The sequence below is a fragment of the Zonotrichia albicollis genome, chromosome 7, assembly GCF_047830755.1.
Source record: "Zonotrichia albicollis isolate bZonAlb1 chromosome 7, bZonAlb1.hap1, whole genome shotgun sequence".
In the NCBI taxonomy this organism is placed as follows: Eukaryota; Metazoa; Chordata; class Aves; order Passeriformes; family Passerellidae; genus Zonotrichia; species Zonotrichia albicollis.
Window position 1 is genome coordinate 32,095,517 of NC_133825.1, and position 19,266 is coordinate 32,114,782.

General features: G+C 44.0%; 2 protein-coding genes across 10 annotated transcripts in view; both read left to right on the plus strand.

The window, feature by feature from the left end:
* The first annotated feature begins 159 nt into the window (after positions 1–159).
* NDUFB8 (NADH:ubiquinone oxidoreductase subunit B8) lies at positions 160–2,837 on the plus strand. The gene is made up of 5 exons (XM_074544909.1): positions 160–319; positions 489–615; positions 1,205–1,304; positions 1,764–1,919; positions 2,612–2,837. The coding sequence occupies exons 1-5, from the start codon at positions 220–222 to the stop codon at positions 2,702–2,704; spliced, it is 576 nt and encodes a 191-aa protein (XP_074401010.1). The 5' UTR covers positions 160–219; the 3' UTR covers positions 2,705–2,837.
* Positions 2,838–2,977: 140 nt separating this feature from the next.
* SEC31B (SEC31 homolog B, COPII coat complex component) overlaps positions 2,978–19,266 on the plus strand; it is a 79,218-nt gene continuing 62,929 nt past the window's right edge. For 7 of the 9 annotated variants that reach the window (XM_026799735.2, XM_074544892.1, XM_074544893.1 and 4 more), the window contains exons 1-9: positions 2,978–4,698; positions 9,201–9,289; positions 11,282–11,405; positions 12,186–12,381; positions 13,143–13,238; positions 14,322–14,462; positions 14,951–15,093; positions 15,330–15,429; positions 17,348–17,509. In XM_026799735.2, the coding sequence (XP_026655536.2) occupies positions 4,487–4,698; positions 9,201–9,289; positions 11,282–11,405; positions 12,186–12,381; positions 13,143–13,238; positions 14,322–14,462; positions 14,951–15,093; positions 15,330–15,429; positions 17,348–17,509 (1,263 nt within the window). In that variant the 5' untranslated portion in view covers positions 2,978–4,486. Of the gene's footprint in view, positions 4,699–4,767; positions 4,898–4,979; positions 8,905–9,200; positions 9,290–11,281; positions 11,406–12,185; positions 12,382–13,142; positions 13,239–14,321; positions 14,463–14,950; positions 15,094–15,329; positions 15,430–17,347; positions 17,510–19,266 lie in introns of those variants that run through there. The other 2 variants (XM_026799736.2, XM_074544894.1) reach the window with 2 other exon arrangements.

Here is a 19,266-nt window from a genome sequence, read left to right on the forward strand (position 1 = left end):
AAAGCAAAATATCGCAACGCTGCCTTTTCCGTTCATTGCCCCCGTGTCAGTATTGCACCCGCGGCCGGTCAATTCCTGCCCCGGCGGGGGCCGGTAGCGGCACCGGCCCCGAGACCCTGAGGGCTGGCCCCGCCCCGAGCCCCGCCCCGAGCCCCTGAGGGCTGGCCCCGCCCCGCCCCGCCCCCTGCCTCCCGCGGCCGCGCCTGCGCGCTGGGGGTGATGGCGGCGGGCGCTCTCCGCGGTGTCCTCTGGCCCCGGGCGGCCGCCGGGCTCAGGGCGGCCCGGGCCGCCTTGGCGGCGCCTTCGGGGGCGCGGGCGGGTGAGCGGGAAGGCGGAGGCTGGAGCGAGGGGCCGGCGGCGGGGTCGCGGTGTCTGGGGGGACGGGCCGGTGGTTGCGGGGTCGGGGCGGGAGGGCGGCTTGACCTCCCCGGGCCGGCTGCGGCTGCCGGCGGGGCCCGCGCCCACTGTGCCGCGTTCCTGTCCCGCAGCCTCGGAGATGTCCAAGGACATGATGCCTGGGCCGTATCCGCGGACTCCGGAGGAGCGGGCGGCCGCTGCGAAGAAGTACAACATGCGGGTGGAAGACTATCAGCCCTACCCCGACGATGGCCTGGGGTGAGCTGGTGGTGCCGTTGTTCCGCAGCCGGGGCCAGTAGCTCCTGGATTTGTGGGGACGTGCTCGTACCTCCTGGTGAATGCCTGCCTTTGCTCTACTGTGAGCTTAGAGCTTTGAAAACACTTCAGTGTTTTAAAATAGGAACGAATGGAATGAGTTAGAGGCTATGTGAATAAAACACGAAAGACTTCATGAGAGAAACTTGGGAGACTTCACATGCTGTTGTACTGCAAGGCTAAGTGGGAGGAACTGAAAGCCATGTCTAGAATAAAGGTTTCAGGAGATGTTTAAATGTTGAGGAATACTTTGACATGTGCCAAAATAACTACTTTCCATTTTTGGTTAAGCTTGCATTTTCTTTCATCTAGTAGAGCCCAATAAGGCCAGTTTGGGGAATGCCATTTGTTGTGGTGACTGGTGTCAAGGTAATTATTGTTGTGCTAGTTGTTTTAATTAATTTCAAAAATCTATAAAAACAAACTAGTATTTAATTCAATTTCCTTAGGCCTGTCTTATACTATCTCTTACAAATTATATCTAAATTAGTACAGATTTCTTTATGTTTGATCTTTTGTTTGTTTCTCATAGGTATGGTGACTATCCCATGCTCCCTAATAAGTCTCAATATGAGAGGGACCCCTGGTACCAGTGGGACCAGCCAGACATGAGATACAACTGGGGAGAGCCGGTAGGAACATCAGTTCCACTTCTCAAGTTCCTCACCAATGCTCCTGTTACTAAATTCTAACATGCACCTCTTGTTAGTGCTTTCTGGTGAATCCTTCATGTGATTTCATCACCAGTGCTGGTGTGTGTTGCCTGTGTAAGCAGAGACAGTCAGTTCAAGGCAAAGTTAGGCTTTGGCCATCTGTAAAATACTGTAAAAGTACTTAGGACAGTTAACATATTACGTATGAGAAGGGAGACTTAACACGTAACTTTCCCTGCGGGAGTAATTTTATTTGCCTGATAGGACTCAGTATGAGAGTCTGGTTCAGAATTGTTTAGCAAAGAAGCCACCATTTGAATAAAGTTCTTTTAGTGCAGCTTCTTGCGGTTTTGTGAATGCTGTAATGTGCTGCTTCCCTTGAGGGAAGCAGCCTGACCACAGTTGGTAAATGTGCAATTGTTTTCCTTTGTCCTTTAGATGCACTGGGATTTTGACATGTACATTCGGAATCGGGTTGATACATCCCCCACTGTCGTTCCCTGGCACACCATGAGCAAACACTTCCTTCTCTTTTTGGGCACAATGCTGATCATGTTTGGTCTTGGAGAAATCTACCCATCCTACAGGCCTGTGGTGAGTGAAACCTGAGGATAAAGGGAGAAAAAGAAGCTGTATTTCTGGTTATTGCCAATGCCCATAAGAGTGGTTTTGCTGAAGATGAGTGATGGGTGGGAATGCAAAACTGCTGCTGGCAGTGGATGGGCCAAGGGATGTCCTGTGACCTCATCTAGCCTGAGTTGTTCTCTTGGCTGGCCTGGCTCAGTTCACAGATGCTGCTTCATAGTGTGCAGTTCCTGTTCACAGGGAACTAATTTGAGCTTACAGTATCCCATCTTTGGTCTAGGTATTCTCCTTCCCTGTGTGCAACTACTCAAGTGAGATGCTTTAACTCTTCTCTTGCCCTGTGTTTTTAATTATATCTCATGAGCTGTATCATTTGGGAAATGTACTCTTGAAAAATGTGTCTGAATACACAAGCAGCTTTTGCAATATGTTATCCTCATGCTGTGAGATAAAATGTTGATTAAGATTAAAAGCAAGACCACCTTGATGTTTCTGTTAAAAAAATAATTTATGCAAGGAACCCTATATTTCTGAATTTACTTTCCTCATACTCTAATATTCTAGCTGAAGCACTTAAGAAATAGAAATTTAGGTCATAGATTACAAGCCTTCATTTGGGTAGGGGTGGGATGGGATGAGACATTTTGCTCTTACCCCTTAATCTGCTTGGTGAATTTGCCACTGTTTGTCTCTCCTTGCAGGGACCGAAGCAATATCCCTTCAATGACCTGTATCTGGAGAGAGGAGGAGACCCCAATAAAGAGCCACCAGAAGTGATACACTATGAAATTTGAAAGTTGTTCAAGTGCTACGTTTCCATCAGTTCTGCTGGGGAAGAAATCTTGTCTAGTGTTCACTGGGATATGTTAACACTTGTTCTTCAATGCTCAGCTGTTAACTGCAGTGAAATATATCAATGACACCTACTGTGCTGGTTATCTTCTGTTCGTTTGAGAAGGCTGAATTATAGCTAATCAAATGGAGTGACCTTTGCCATTTTTCTAAATGCTGTAGCATCTATAGGGCAAAATTATGAGTGCAGACCTAGGACTGCTGGTCATTTATGTGTCCTGTGCACAAACATTCCTCACCTGTGCCTGTTTATGTAGGCAGTACTGTCTGTAACCAAGGCATTTAATGCAGGTGCTGCTGGGAGTTGGAGAGTCACTGTATACTGTAAAATGACAGGCAGAAACAGACTGGCGAGTGCCAGTCCTTGGGAGTCGTGTACTGTGTCTGCCCTTACTGGGAGTTGACTTTGATCTCTTCCAGGTCTAGATGCCCTCTCAAGTGAAGTTTGCATAACCAGTAGGAAGCACCTGTGAGGCACAGAGCCTTGCAGTGTGTAGCTAAAGCTGACAGCAGAGCTGTGTGGACAGTAGCAGTATGGAAAGGCTAATGAGCAAGTTCAGCTCTGGCCAGATCTGCTTTGATACAAGTGCACAGGTGCCCATAAATGTTCCTTTATGGCTTGAGTTCATCCGCCTGGCTTGGAGTTACATCTGACCCATGACATCTGCCTGTTTTACTGCAAACCACTGGTCTTGGACCTCCTATAGCTTCAGCAACAGTTTGCTTGGGAAAGTTATACATACAGTTATATTAAGCTCCTAAATTTCTTCAGCTACACTCTAATGTAAGGGGTTTTTTTCCTCTTGTTGCTGGAGGAGACAGTACCTTTAGTACTAATCTACAGTGAATCTTCTCTCAACTGTGCTGTGCTATGCCTTAACCCCACTGTTTAGTTGTAGGAGTGGGTGATCACAGAAGGCTGAAGGCTTGGGCCCCTCTAGGTGCTTCCTATAAACTGTGCTCTGCTCTCAGCACCCTGTCACAACTTGTAGTTTTGTGCTTTAAGATAAGCAGGTATATAAGGACAGTGATGCACAGTTTTTCCATCTGTACAGATTTTAAACTCCAAATTCTAAAGAGACTGTTAGCTTGGTTTTTGTGTGGGGGTTTGTATAAGGATATATGTTAAAGGAAATTATAGGATTGAATGCTATTGCACCTGAATATTTATGACTCCTTTGGAGGTGCTGAACAATCAACATTCCTCATAGCTTTTGTCAGCTGTCACTTTCTCATTACAGAAATGCTTGCTTTTAAATTATAATCAGTTATGTTTTATCTCAGAAGGGATTTCAAGTGTTTTTTATGAGCTATGGGACCTTAAAACTGAATTCTGTTTTGCAGGGCAAAACACTCCTTAGGGATACTTGAGTCGAGAATTACCATTCGACAGCACTTCCATGCAGCACTGTATAAAATGTTATGAGATCTGTAAGAGTTTCAAGTGAAATGAAGGTGATCAGAGCAGTAATAGGAGCTTTGGTGTATGTGATAGTGTAGCACTTGCATTGAGGCAGGGCTAGGCCCATCCAGCTCATTGTGCAGCGTTCCAGCACTGTTTGCTGCTGCCCGCTTTGGGGACTTCCAGTCCCATTTGTTCTAAACAGTAGCTTCATTATGGTTTTCATCCATGGGGACGGCATAATGGGTTGGGCAGATATGGCTCAGAAATCCTAAAAAATGGAGTTTGTAATGTAGGTAATTTTTTTCTTAAAGCAGGACAGATGTACGAGAAGAAGGCCTGGGTCCTTCTGCATAGTTTCCTGGCAATTAAAATACTTTTAGAAAAACACATTCCTTTCTGCACACCCTCAAGCTGCGTTACATGTATAGCTAAGGCTGAGGGGGTATGGCAGCCGCAGCAGAGCCCAGCTCCAGCAGTGTTTCCTTGGCCTCCGGCTGCACCATCCGGTACCGACGGACGGAGCCGACTCAGGTACCCTACCGAGGGGGAAGGAGCCGGGGCTGTCGGGCCCGGCCGCTGCTGCTGCGGGGCGCCGGGCCGGGCCGTGTTCCGGGGCCGGTCCCGCGCAGGCGCGGCGGGGCGGGGCGGGCGGCGCTCTGGGCTCCCCGCGGCCACCGTCGGAGCGCCGGGCTACGGGAGCGAGCGGCGCGGGAGGCACGGCAGTCAGCCGGTAAGGGCAGCCAGCCGGTAAGGGCCGCCCGCCCCCCGACCCGGCCCGGCCCGGCCAGGCCGCGCCCCTCGGACACCGAGCCGGGGCTGGCCCTGCCCCGCCGCGCCCCTGTCCCCCGAGCCCAGGGCTGGCTGTGCTGTCCTCCCGTCTCTGTCGAAACTCCGGTCCCGGGGCCCCGTCCTTGTCTCGGGAGCCTCGGCTCCTCTCTCCTGTTTCTCCTCCACCGGCCGGCTGGCGGCGGGCGGGGAGCGGCCGGGGATCTCAGCTGTGTGACCTGGGCCGCGGAGAGGCCTCTGGCGTAGCCCGGAGCCTGTGTGTGACACCCGGTGTCCGAGGTCAATGCTTTCCTCCTAGAGCCCTGCTCTTTTTCACCATCCCACGGGGTAATGCTGTTGTGCAGACAAGCACACCTGGGACGTGTGTGCAGCGCCGTGCAATGGGCAACAGCTTCTGAAACTGCGCAGAGCACAAGAACTTTCTTTATATACCATTGGAGCTGTCATGGAGGAATGTGCTGAGCCCTGCCCTGCAACAACCCCACCTTGCACACACCAGTGATTAGCTGAGATTAGCTGAGTGTGTCTCTGCCTTCTGTAATCGGGGTTTATAATAAGCACGTACGAGAACAGCCTGGCTGTGGGGAGCTGCCGAAGGAGCGTGTCATGTCAGGACAGTGCTAAGGGAAGGGGCAGTACAGAGATTTTAAATCAATGCTGGGATGTGGAAACTCTAGGGACAGTTTGTGTCTTAACCATTGTGTCATGGCTGGGGGGATGTTTTTCAGATCTTAGGGTGTCTACTTGTCACCCGGGTGACCTGGGACAAATCTTGTTCTGCCCAAGTTTCACTTTTTAGCTAAGTGTGGGGAGATCAGCCTATCGGGTCCTTTGTGTGCAGTGCTGGAAGTCCAATATCAGTAGGAACAGAGGGGAATGGTTGGGTGTCCCGTGGCAGGAGGAGGACTGGGAAAGTCAGTGGGAGGGGATTTCTGATTGACAGTATTTGGGTGCTGCAGGAGAGAGAACGCCTCACTAGGGTGCTATCAGGGATAATTATTATGACAGCTTTGAGGGTCAATTAGTACATACAATAACAACCTTGGTCTTATTATAGTGTACTGTAAAGCCATAAGTATTTCAGGTTAGCAAAGGTGAGAAATTTTTGCCTCTGACAGCGCTGTTTCCATGGTCTAAAGTAATTTGGGAATTTTCACTGTTTAGCTGCATGCTCTCTATTTCTCAGTGGTGAGGTGTGTTCTGACCTGTCAGGTTTTGCTTTGTTACCCTTTAAGGTCTGTGCAAGAAGCCATGTCTGAGGAAAGCTGTGAGGAATTGCTGCTTCTGTCCCTTTGGGGCTGAGATTCATTAATATATTAGATCTGGAATCGGATGGATGTCTGTAGAGGAAGGGTGAGGAATTGTCATGATTAATTAATTAGAAGTCCTGAGAAAAGCATGAGCTTTCTTGGAAGTCTTAGATGTTATTTTGAGAGATGACAGCAGGTGGCAACCTCTCCCTAAAAGTTCTACTGTGGAAGAGTGCAATTGCAAATTTTTCTCAGGCAGCCAGAAGAGTTTGCTAAAGTTTTTCCTTCTTTAAGAATCATGAGTCCTCTCCTGGGTACAGATATGCATAGTGTATAGAAGGATCACTTAATCAGGCTTTTTTTTTCCCTTTGAAACTCAGAGCTCACTGACTTAAGGAGGGGGTGCTGCTGTATCTCTGCAGATCCTCAGCTGCAGTGGAGCTGAACTGCTCAGACGTTCCTAAGAGACAGTGTGATACTGTGATCTTTTAGCTTCTTATGCATCCTCTGGGGGCCTTCTCAAGTCTGTTGGAACCTCTGCTGGTTTGCCTTTAGGGCCAGGGATACAGTGAACCTCTTCAGTACCTATGATCCAGCACTTATGCAGTTGTTTTGTTGACATTGAGCCACTCTAAATGGAGTGTTGTTTGCTTTCCTCCGTTTGGGTGGGTTACCATGACCAAGACACTTTGTCTTCACATTCTGTCCTGACTTAAGTTTGTGAAAAGAGAACACTAATGATGCAGTAATTGACTTTATTATGTAAAACGTTCTATTGACAAGAAAAGCCAAACAATTGATCAATAGTGTTCTGCACAATTTTTGCAGCTTATCTTTATTTGCACATTAAATGTAAATTATTTCAGCCGTGCAGTTGGTCCAGCACAGAGGTAAGGAGGTGGAGCTTGTACCATTTACCCAGCTAAGTTTGTGATAGTTATATTCTTCACTGATTCCTTACCAGTTAATTTCCTATAGGGAGGAGGTCTCTCCAACATTGTCTATTAATGTTCACAGGGAAGTTGCCTTCTCAAAAGCCGAGAAGCAGTGAGGCCTGAGTGTACAGTCAGCTGCTACAACTGATAGATTGTAACTGGAGGAGGAAGAGGCAAGAAAGGGACTTGTAAGGAGCGCACCAGCTGTCCTGTCCCCCATAGTGGTGGTGTCAGCTAGAGCACTGTGCAATTGACTGTTTCTAGAAGATTCACCTAAGTACTGCGGGTATTTTCACTGGCCTGTGCCAGTGAAGGGAGAAGACCTGGACAGGGTTTCTGCAGTATTGTGGGAGTCATGAGTAGGTACTGGAACATCTTGAGAGATGCACCACAGAGAGAGTGTGGTACAAGTACCCCACAAAGTGTGTACTGGAAGATTGGAAAGTAAGCTTTAGAGATTTGTTATGGTAATGAGGAGATGACCTTTCCACCTCTATTCATAGGCAGCATGAAGAAATAGTTGCACTTTTTAAAATTGTACAAGAGTTCTGTTCAGATTCTCTTGGGCCTCAACTAAGTTGGGATAAGCTTAATGTGCAAATAGCAGTTGGCAGTGTGAGCTTTGGGAGATACTGCTGCAGACTAATGCTAAAAAGCATTAAATAGATTCTAGTCAATCAGCATATCCTGAGATATGGGAGAGACAGAGAGAGAGGGAGAGGATGTCCTTAACTTCTGACTCCTGGGGCAGAAGAAACTCTAAATAGAGGTGTAGAATTATTAGCTGGGAGGTCCAAGCCCAAGAAGTAATGCTGACCAAAGTTCCCCCTTGTGTGGGCCCCGGGAGACCACAGTTTCTCATAAGCCCTGCATGTGAACAGAGGGCCATGTGATGCAGGTTGTGGTTTACACAAACAGTGTCAAGTAACCAGGAGAGGTTAATCACAGCAAACTGACAAGATGCAGAGGGTTTTGCTGTGCTGCCCGCTGACAGTTTTACTTTATTCAGCATGATATCATCTAAGCATACACTTCTGTTTAGCTGAAGTTAAAAGACTGCAGTGCAGCCGAGCTTGAAAAGTTTGGGCAGTGCTCATGAGAGTGACCCCACTAGCCTGTGAATGTGCACACATCGTTTGTGATGCTTAGAAGGCCTGTTTGTGGTCAGGAATGGAGTGCAGGGTGCTTTCTCCTTAGTAAGAATGGGATCCTACTCAGAGCAATAATTATTTGTATTGTATTCAGTTGTCTTTATATTCAGTTTTGCAGCCTCCTACCTGCCTGCTGTTGATGTTTGATTTTCAATTACCCTGCTACATTGTTGCCCAACTAATCTCTCTCCACAGACATGGGGAGATTTGGTTCCCGTTTTACAGGTGTCGCTCAATCTATCCTGAGTAAATAAAGAGTTGCTGTCAGTGCTGAGATTGAAACCCAGTAGTTACTTGTGGATTACTTCTTCTCACCTTATGCCATTTGCTAGCTCAAAGAGAAAGTCAAATGATTTTTTTTCCTTTTGCTTTTTGGAGGAGCAAGAACAAAGTACATTAACTGAATTGGCACACGATAGCATTGCACTTTGTTTTCTGTTGCCACGTCACTTTTCTGCTTGGAATTTAGCCTGCCCTGAGATTCCTTCTGCTCCCTTTTTGCTTATGTATATACTGACATTAGCTTGTTTGGAGAGCAACTAGTGCTAGATCAGAATACGTTTGTTTAAATTAATTTCTGCAGCTGATTTTAACCAGCCTGCAGTGAGGACTTGAGTATGTTAATTTAGACCCCCTTCTTTTTTTCTGAAACTCTCCTGTAATTGGGACATATTAAAAAGAGACTTATATATGAAAGAAAATCTGGGGTCAGACAGTGGGATTTTGAGGGGGGTTGGGGCAGGTTTAATGAATTCTCAGGTATCCTGGTTTATTCCAGTATTCACTGCCTCAGGAAGTAGCAATTAACTTCACTCTTTTGAGAGCAGGGTGTTCTCATCATGTTTCTGATGTGAATATTTTCACATCAACTGTGTCTCTCTGATCTAAACTCTGTGTGAAATTTCTTTCAGAGTTTGGAAAATGAAGCTAAAAGAAATTGAGCGAACTGCTGTGCAGGCATGGAGTCCGGCAAACAACCACCCTATTTACCTAGCAACAGGTAAAGTTCTTCACAATTTGTGAATATTAGAGTATGAATCACAGAAAAAAATTATGTAGAGTTGTATGGGTTTTAGCTTTCAACAGTTTCCACCTTGATAGTCCCTGGAAAACTTACAACCAATATACCAAAAACATTACAACTTTTATGTGTAGAGTTACTGGTAAAGAATTACCTCTGTGACCAACTTTGACATTTTAAATGTGAGTGATTTTTCAAAGGTTGAATACATGATTTTTTTTTTTATTTCTAATTAAGACTCCAACACTGCTTGATGTTCTGCATTACACATCCTGTGCCTGAGGGGAAAAAAGTTAATTCAAGTAATGTTTGTTTAAGGTCACTTGTACTTCTCTGCCTTCAGTCATAATCATGTAGCTTGACAATCAAATACTGTAAACCTCTTATCTGTAAAGTTGCCTGTTTTGTTTAACATTCCATTTTTGGTACTTTTGCAAAACCTTAAATTTTATTTTCTTGATTTTATTAATTAATCACTATTCTTATAGTAATTTTATTTCCTGAAACAGAAAGTGAGCCTATTCACTGAGTTGGCAGCAGGCAAGTTTGTCTGTGGAGCTGACAGCTCTGGTGGTTTTGTTGGGTTTGCATGGTAAGGCTTTGGTAGCTGGGGTGGCTCCTGTAAGAAGCCGCCAGGAGCTCCTGCAGTGCCTGCTGGCACTGGTGCCAGCCCCCTTCCAGATGGACCCACTGCTGTCCCAGGGTGAGCCTGGCAGTGGGAGTGCCTCTGGGGTAACATTGTTAACTAGAGGGAGAAAAAATGCCATGTGGAACTGAAGCACAAGAGAGGAGTGAGAATATGGGCGAGAAACAAGAAACTGCAGTCACTGAGGTCCGTGCAGAAAGATGGGCTGGAGGTGTGTCAGGTGCCAGAGCAGAGATTCCCCTGCAGCCCCTGGTGAAGACCTTAGTGGGGCAGGCTCTCACCTGCACAGCCCATGGAGGTCTGTGGTGGAACAGACACCCAGCTACAATCCACCATGCTGGAGCAGGTGGATGCCAAATGATGCTGTGGCCCTGTGGAAAGCCCATGCTGGAGCAGGGTCTTGGTAGGGCCTGTGGCCCCATGGAGAGAGAAGTCCATACTGGAACAGGTTTGCTGGCAGGACTCATGACCCCATGGGGGACTGAGGTTGGAACAATCTGTTCTGAAAGACCACCCCATGGAGGGGACCCACAGTGGATCAGTTTGTGAAGAGCTGCAGCCTCTGGGAAGGATTTGTGTTGGGGAAGTTTGCAGACAACAAGGCCAGGGTTTTGATTGAACCAAAGGTCTTGGCTTCAGTTTGCTTTAGATCAGAAGCTGTGTGGTTTCATAAATTGCACTGCTTTTTAATAGTCCTTTGGGCACTTTCAATGCTGTAAGCATCCCTGTGGTAACTGGGGGACAGTTTGCCTGGAAGTGTCCCACTAGGCAATGTTAAATCATCCTGCAGCTTTTATTCCATAAGAATAAGGAGAAAGAAGGAACCCACCAGTTTGTGACTGCTGGTGTCTGTGGGTTGTTGAGGCATGTTTAGTAGGTTACATTTGAAGAACTTAGTCTGTAGAGTAGCTTTACAAGGTCTGATTAAGACATGTCGTGATTGAGGAACAGTATGCAGAAGTACTTGGGATCATAACTGTAGCTGGATTTCATTATGTCAGTCCTTTGTAATTTAAAGAACTTAATATCAAAAGCCATAGTTACTTGGAGGAGAGTGTGTGAGTAGCACTTATCCAAGAAAGAAAGTTATCTGTGTAACAGTAACTTTGGTGATCAAGTTCCTGAAGAACTTTTAATTTCTTTCAAAGTTTGTCATAATTGTTGATTCTTTTTTCTGAGGTGTTCAGACATGTCCTCTTTTGAACTGTTACAACAGCAAGGTTGTGTTGACTATGAAGGATAGGTTTTCAGTGCCTTACTCTTTTTGTATCTTGTGCTTTTGATAAAAATGTCCACTTACATTGCTCTTGTATTTCTTGTACTAGGAACATCTGCCCAACAACTGGATGCGTCCTTCAGCACAAATGCCACCTTGGAAATATTTGAAGCTGACTTCAGGGATCCCTCCCTGGATATGAAGCAGAAGGGAGCACTTCCTGCCTCAAACAGGTACTAGAGGCTCATACTGGTGTATCAATCAATGAAAATGAAAGGGTTTTCTGGTGTGAGAAAGGAGAGCAGGAGAATGTTTACAGCATATAATCTTTTGAATCAATTGACCTGTCTTCAAAAACGGAGCATTTTTTTGGATAGAGATCATATTGGGTATAAAAGTAAAGCAGGTGAACTATTAGAGAAGTCTGAAATTACTTGTATGGTAGTGAGTCAATAGAGACATTAGGTAAAGTGTGAATTTGCTGGGGCTAACAATTTGCCCTGAAGACGATATAGAGAGAGTGAAGCTCTTTAAAGAAAGATGATTTCTTAGGCTTATCAGTGTAGGTGGTGTCTGCCCCAAGTGTAAAACACAGCCTGGATTTCTAACTAGCAGATTTTAAGGGGTGTAAGCATATTTTTCAGATAACAGCTCTGGAAATGAAGGCACATAGATCTCTTAACCAATTTTCAGTAAAGTGTGGCTAGAGGATTGCACCCACCAAATCTCATGTGAGGTCCTAAAAATTTTAAATAAACAACAAAACAGCTGAAAATATAGAGACAAGCTCTTTCTTTTTAAATTCCCCTGAAAAATCTTTGGAAGGAAGCTTATTTCTTTTGTTGCATGCAAGAGCCACAGTCCTCTTAAAAGGGAGATGATTGTTTCAAGTGCAGACTAATGGATATATTTGCTAGGTTGAAACAGGGATGTGAGTTTTGGTAATGAAGAGGGTGTCTTGATTTCCACCAAACATCATGGCCTATGCCAGCTTCATTTTCTTCTTTTGTTAGGTTTCATAAGCTGATCTGGGGGAACTTTGGCAATGGTTCTGCAGAGTCCTCCGGAGTGCTCATTGGCGGGGGGGATAACGGAGTGCTGACTATGTACAGCGTGCAGCGCGTCCTGGCCTCCAAGGGCGACCCCGTCATTGCGCAGGCAGAGAAGCACTCAGGGCCTGTTCGAGCCCTTGACTTCAACCCTTTCCAGGTGTGTAACATAAAGATAACAAAGGAGAGTTAATCTCCATGTTAGAAAATGTGTTCCTTTGTGTATAGATTCATAAAGTGAAGGGACAAGTTGTAACTTAAGAGGCACAGTAATTGTCATACAAGGCTGGTTTGATACTCAGATTTGGGTTCTTTTCACAGCTTTGCCTATGAATTCTCCTGTGACCTTGTTCAAATCACACACCTCTCTATCAAAACATGTCTTGTAATATTGTTACACGTCAAACCATTATCCTTTCAAAATTAAAACTTCTATTTTGTTATTTGTTCAGTTGGTGTTTAATTCAGTGGGGCTCTGATCACATTTGAAAGGACTGCAACAAATGAGGAGTAAACAGAACATGTTTCTTGTGTAGCACAAAGGCAAATGGAAAGTTGTCTGCAGTCGGTTGTGAGAAACTTGCATATTCTCAGAAGAAATGTCCTTGATGAGCAAAGGCTCAGCTGGCCAGAGATGGTGGCCTCAAGGCCTGTGGCAGAATTGCATCGTGATTAACAGCAGCCATCTGCACAAAACAGACAAATTTTAAATGTGTCTGTACTATGCCGCAGTGGATGGCATGGAGGCCCGAGATGTGCTTGGTTTATAATCCAGTTAGTATCTTTATGCATGCCAGTGGCTGTGAAATACAGCTCTCATCTCACTATGGAAGATTTTGGGGGTTTTGCTTCCATTTATTTTTAAGAAATCTGTGAGCAGGAATCTCAACTGAGCCTTTTTTTTTTTTTTTTTTTCTACAGAATAATCTCTTGGCTTCTGGAGCCAATGATTCTGAAATTTTCATCTGGGACTTGAATAATTTCAGTGTGCCTATGACTCCGGGGACTAAATCACAGGTAAATGAGTTTTCCTCTGGGCAATACTTGTGCAGTTTTGTATCTCAGTAGGCAAGACAAAAAGATGTGTGTGGAGACATCCTAGCCTAGTCAGTCAGTCTGTGAAAGGGGAATGACTTTGAAGTCTGTCAGGAGAGAGATGAATCAGAAGAGACTGATTGATTTCATTCTTGGGGGTGGAAGAAGTGTTGTAAAGGGAGGGGAGGTAGACTGGCAAGCTTTGGGAGGATGCACTTTGCATGGATGGGTAAGCTCTTTGTGGATTTGAATCAAGTAACTGACCAGTTTATCTTGTGATCCAGCTGGGGCATGTGTGATGGATTAAGAAGGTTTATTGGACCTTCTCTGAGGAATGAATTTATTTCAGGCTTCAGCTGAGGCTTTTCATATCTCATGAAAGTCATATCCCTAGCAGAGCCAGTGAGCCATTAAATGCATCTTGGCTATTGCTCCCAGATAATATTTCCCGAGTTTGAAGAGGAAGAAGTTTCTGATCTTCTGATGCTTATTATATTATTCAGGGCAATCAACTCCTGAAAGTAGAAAAATCATAGTCAACTTCAGTAAAAGCAGTCCAGGTTTTTCCTCCAGTAAGTCTCCTGTTTGTTTCCTTGCCTATCTCCTGCATTGCAGTAGCTACAATAACAGCAATTAGTCATGAATACTTCATTGTTTTCCATCTCACTGCACTCCTGAAATGTTGCACAAGGTCATCTTTCCATTTAAGTCCATCGGAGAAGTTGGGGTAGAAACATATATGTGTGCTTTGCTGCAGTTCTGTCTGGAGTGATTTATAACACATTTGGCCAATGTAGAGTCCAGTGCCTGTTCATCAAATACAGAGGTACTTTTCCAGATGACATTCCCCTATAGAATTTTAGTGTCCACTGTACTCTGAGTAAAGGACTTTCCCTAGTCTTTCTGGCTAGTGCTGCTGGTATTTCCAGTTAATTGATCAGCAGTTGAAGAGAGGAATCTATGTATGATCAAGTCCCTAATCCTTCAGTTAAACAATTGACAGACTCCTGTGAGTGTTCCCTCAGCTTGGGAATAATGGATGTGTGGCCTTTCCTCTCTTGGCAGCCGCATGAAGACATCAGTGTGGTGTCCTGGAATCGGCAGGTGCAGCATATCCTGTCCTCCGCTCACCCCAGCGGCAAGGCTGTGGTCTGGGACCTCAGGAAGAATGAGCCCATCATCAAAGTCAGTGACCACAGCAACAGAGTGAGTGGAGAAAAGGCTGCATTTCTAACTAACTTAAACGTGCCACATGGGACTACAAAGCAGTGGCACAGACTCTTGGGACCAGTGGTTTTATTCTAGGAGCTGTTGGAACTAGTTCTCTTGGAAATGTAGCATCTAAGCACCTCTTTTTCTTCTTTCTTGAATGAAATGGGGAAACAAGGCCTCTTACTGTTCTTAAAATTCATGCACTCTTGCATTCAGTTTCTGTGTTCACACCTCATTTATGAGAAGCCTCACAGCTTTCTTCCTAGGTCAGCTTTGGGCTTTGACTTCTATGTGATTAGTGGGGTTGTTTTTGTTGTGAAGAGATGGTAGAAATGTTTGCTGCCTGGAGCAAGACATTACTAGACTTGGTTTATGTCAAGCATTCTAGGCGAGTTCAGTACAGAATGGTGTGGCTTTGGCCCATTTGTGCTGTTGCCAGCTTGCATTGCTGAATTTTCAGCCTGTGCTATTTTTGTCCCTAGATGCATTGCTCAGGAATGGCCTGGCATCCAGAAGTTGCAACCCAGCTAGTCCTTTCCTCTGAGGATGACCGTTTGCCAGTGATCCAAATATGGGACTTACGCTTTGCTACCTCTCCTCTTAGCCAGCTGGAAGGGCACACCAGGTGAGGACTTGCATGTTGTATTGCATCTTTTCAAGGCAGACAACTGGGAGACTGGACTTAGGGGAACTATGATTTTCTCCTGGGCCTGTTTTCTTTCCCAGATGAATCTGGTTGAAGGTAGAGATGAGAACTTGCATTTCTGAGCCAAGGTGCTGGTGCATGGTGCTTTCTTAGTGACTGGATGGCAGAACAAACTGTACAGGAAATATGACTGATTTCTTTCTGATCTATTTTAGGGGAGTTGTCTCTGTTTCTTGGTGCCAGGCTGACCCTGAACTGCTTTTGAGTAGTGCCAAAGACAACCGAATCTTGTGCTGGAACCCAAGTATGGGGGAGGTATGTAACCACAGCTATCAGTACACAGGGTCTGCTTTATACTGTGTGCTTTGCTCTGTGTGTGTCCTTCCCTTTATCCTTGTGGAGTGCCAATGTAATTCCCTCAAGCATGTCTTATGCACTCGTTCTGAAGTGAATGAGTGTGGTCCATATCCAGATTGAAATAGATGCATCTTTGTCCAGAGATCAGAGAGGGAAGAAAACTTTAACTTAAAATTTAGTTTCAACTATTTATGATTACTCTTGCTATGCTAACACTTTAGTGTTCTCTCTTTCCATGTGTTTCTTTTTCCTTCTCCTAGAGTAGTAAATTTATTTGGGAGGAAATTTGAAGGACACCAAGGAGGATATGTTAGAGAGGGTCACTGAGAAGGGAACAGTGTAGTTAAACAATGCAAGTAAACTTTATTTATAGCAAAATAGTTTCACATGTATGTGCTTATCTAGTCATGTATCTCAGAATTACCATACTTGGTATATTTAAGTATCACCTAAATTAAAGTGGGGCTGTTTAAATTTTTTTATGCACACCCATTCATTCAATGAGGAGATCCTGGATATAACTGAACTTTGGACATTGATCTTGATGATAGCATGGGGAAAGTGCTCTAACAACACTGAGCAAAGTCCAGATGGGAGCCTCAGGCTAGATTAATTTCATGGGACAGTATCACTCACTGGCCACTTTTGCCTTGGAGACAAGGAAAAAAATGAATGTGTTTTCCTAAAATGCATGCAATGCTGTTTTTGTAGTTTCATGGGATTTGATGCTCACTTCATCTAGATCTCTAGTGGTTAGAAGAGATTCAGACTCTGAAATGTTCCTGGTGTCTAATTTTTACAAAAATATTTTAATTGTCTTTTAGTGGAAAACTTAAAACAAAATTACTGTGGCTGGCATGCATGCTGCTGGAGATGTGCAGAGTCCAAGTTCAAATTAGACTTCTGTGTATAAACTACTGTTAGGGGGCTCTTTTTGACTTGGTACCAATGAACAGCAAATTTTCAAGTGAAAAAGTTGGGAAGTTTTGCAGTATTAAGAATTAATACAGTTATACAGAATGCTGATCTTGTAAGTTTGAGGGAAGTATTGGTTTCTTTGGATTTGGGGGATGTTTGGTTTCTTGGGATTTGTTTCTTAGTTTTTCTGTTTGGCAATCTAGATTTTAATATAAGCAAATCATTAATTTGCTTCTATATCGAACAGAAAACACAAATCATGTTCCCACAGAAGATGAAGCTGTGGTTGTCTATGCTTTGTTTCTGTAAACCATAAAGGAAGTATGTTCATTTTACAAATGGGAGGTTTAAAGTCAAGGCTGTGTTAGTGAGTTGCCCAACATCAGGCAGGAAGTCTGTGAATTGAACTTTGGCTTTTTGAATGCTGAACCGTAAACTTGTTGGCTGCAATGCCCTTCATAGTTCATGTGCAGCTATCACATTCCTCTCTTCTTGTTCTATTTTTTTTTTCTTTAGGCTCTTTATTTTCCTTGTCACATTTGTTACTTCACACTATTCTTTCTGTTTGTGTTCTTGCTCATGACACATTCTTGCCTCTTGACTTCTGGTTTTATTGTGTTGTTTTCTGGTGTCTCTCCCTCGGTTAACAGCAAATGTGACAATGCTATAATACGCTGATACAGTAGTACTCAGGAAGCAGAGCAAAAGTGACTTCTCACTTTTGAATTTTGGTCTACAGTCTGAATCCAGTTTAACGTGAGTTTTCTGTGATCTTCAGCTGTTTGGACTCGAGGTGCTATAATTTGGTTGCAAATGCATCCTTTGAGAAGCAAAAATAAGAGATTTGTATGCAATGATGACATGTATATAAAAGTGACAGGTTTGCTGTGGGCAAGTAATCTGGGGAAAGCAGGAGGCTATTTGTGTTGTGCTTCCATCTTCTCTCTTTCTGTCATAGGTGGTGTATGAGTTGCCCATTCGGAGTCAGTGGTGCTTTGATGTCCAGTGGTGTCCTAGGAATCCTTCAGTCTTCTCTGCTGCCACTTTTGATGGGTGGATCAACATTTATTCTGTTATGGGTGGGAACTTAGAAGCTCAGCAGAAGACACAGGCTGACAAGGTAAAGTCCTGTGACCATGTTAGACCTTGACAGACTGGCAGTTTCTCTCGTGACTGTTCAGAGTGCTGGAAGCACACGTGTGTAACAGGGTCACTTTTAAGCAATACACTCTTTCCCACATACCTGGACCTATGGCTGTATGGTGTGGGAACCAGAAGCTGCCTGTGTGAGGGTTTAATGATCCCACCAGATCCCAAAGAGAGACCACATTGCCTCTGACAAGGTGTGTAAAGAAAACCAAGAGCAAGCACAGTTGTGATGTTAAGACACATTTTATTTTTATTACTATTAGCCTAAAAATAAAGCAGTACACAAGCTTTTCTTGTTATTAGGTTAACATTAAATACATTGATACTAATTAATAGGGTATGTTATTCTTCATTAGTTTAGAAGGTAATTTTATAAAGTGGCTTATAAACCACTATTATCAATTTTCCTCAAGTCTTTTGACTACAACTTTGAGCATGTTAATATTTTTGATACTGAAACCCATTACTTAGCCATTGAATAGATGAGCAAATTCTGAACAGATTAAATGTCACTACTGTCTAAAATTTTAGTTTTAATCTGGTGTCTAGTCTTTTAATTCCCTCCCTCTGTCCCAGCCAACAAATACCTTACAATACAGGTTTTAAGAGAATACATATGAACTGGCTTAAGTGTTATTTATATAGTCATTTACAGCTGACTGAGTTCAGTTTCATAGGATTTGCAAGAGACAGAAAATACTTTATCAAGCAACAGCTGCAGGAGATTAAGGATTTATTTAACCCATGGAGAATTTTCTTTCTCTGCATTCTTCATATGTATGCATCACACTTCCACTGTTCAAAATTGGGGAACAGTAGTGGTGAATAATTCCTGAGTAAATTGAATGACAAGTAAGAGCACAAGCAGGAGATAATAACAGTTATGGTGACAGGGAGTTTGTGACCAAGAGGTCTTTCTCTTATGAATTTAGTTGTCTCAGGACAGAAAGTCTATTGCAGACCTGGTTATGTATATTTATTTCTTTAAGATTTAGGGTGTTTAATCTGTTGGATATAAGCTGCTCCTCAAGAACTATTCTTTCTTTGGAATTGGTTTCCTCTGAAGAAAGAAAAAATGTTGCTTGTGATTCTAAGATTTGGCAACCTTAGCTTGATCAGCCTGAGGTTGCTTCCTTTTGGGCATGCTGGTTAACTGAATTATAAAGCTATTCCCTATGGTCCAGTCAAATTTGAACAGGATTATCTTTAGCAAACAACAAAATGTTAAAAATGAAAAGTGCTTGTGAACAGCATTGTATGTATGTTCACTGACTCCCTAAATATAAGAAATCTGGCTCAGGGGCCACTTTTGTCACTCTCTTGTCTAGACAAAAAAGTTTTATTTCATCAGTCTCATGGAAGCCAAAAAAGCTTGAGACAGTCCTTGAAACTAACCCAATTGAAAGACTCCAGCAACAAAAAGGGAGTCAGAATTCCTCTGTGGGAAAAACAAGAAATAAGTTGGACAACTTTTGACCAGATGTTGTCATTGTCTTGCATAAAACAAGTAATTTTGCAACTCCTCTGTTTGAGCTGGGTGCTAGGCCTAGCAGTGCTTTTTCAGGAAATTTGCATCTTGCTAAGGAAAAACTACTTGAAAATCTCAGGGTAAAACTTCCTTGAGAAACGATTGCTGGAGCTGTTTTGGAATGCCATTTCTCTTGCATAGGGACTCAGTGGTATTCCAGAAAGAGGCACTGTACTTGCCTCATTTTTCCTGCTTACTCC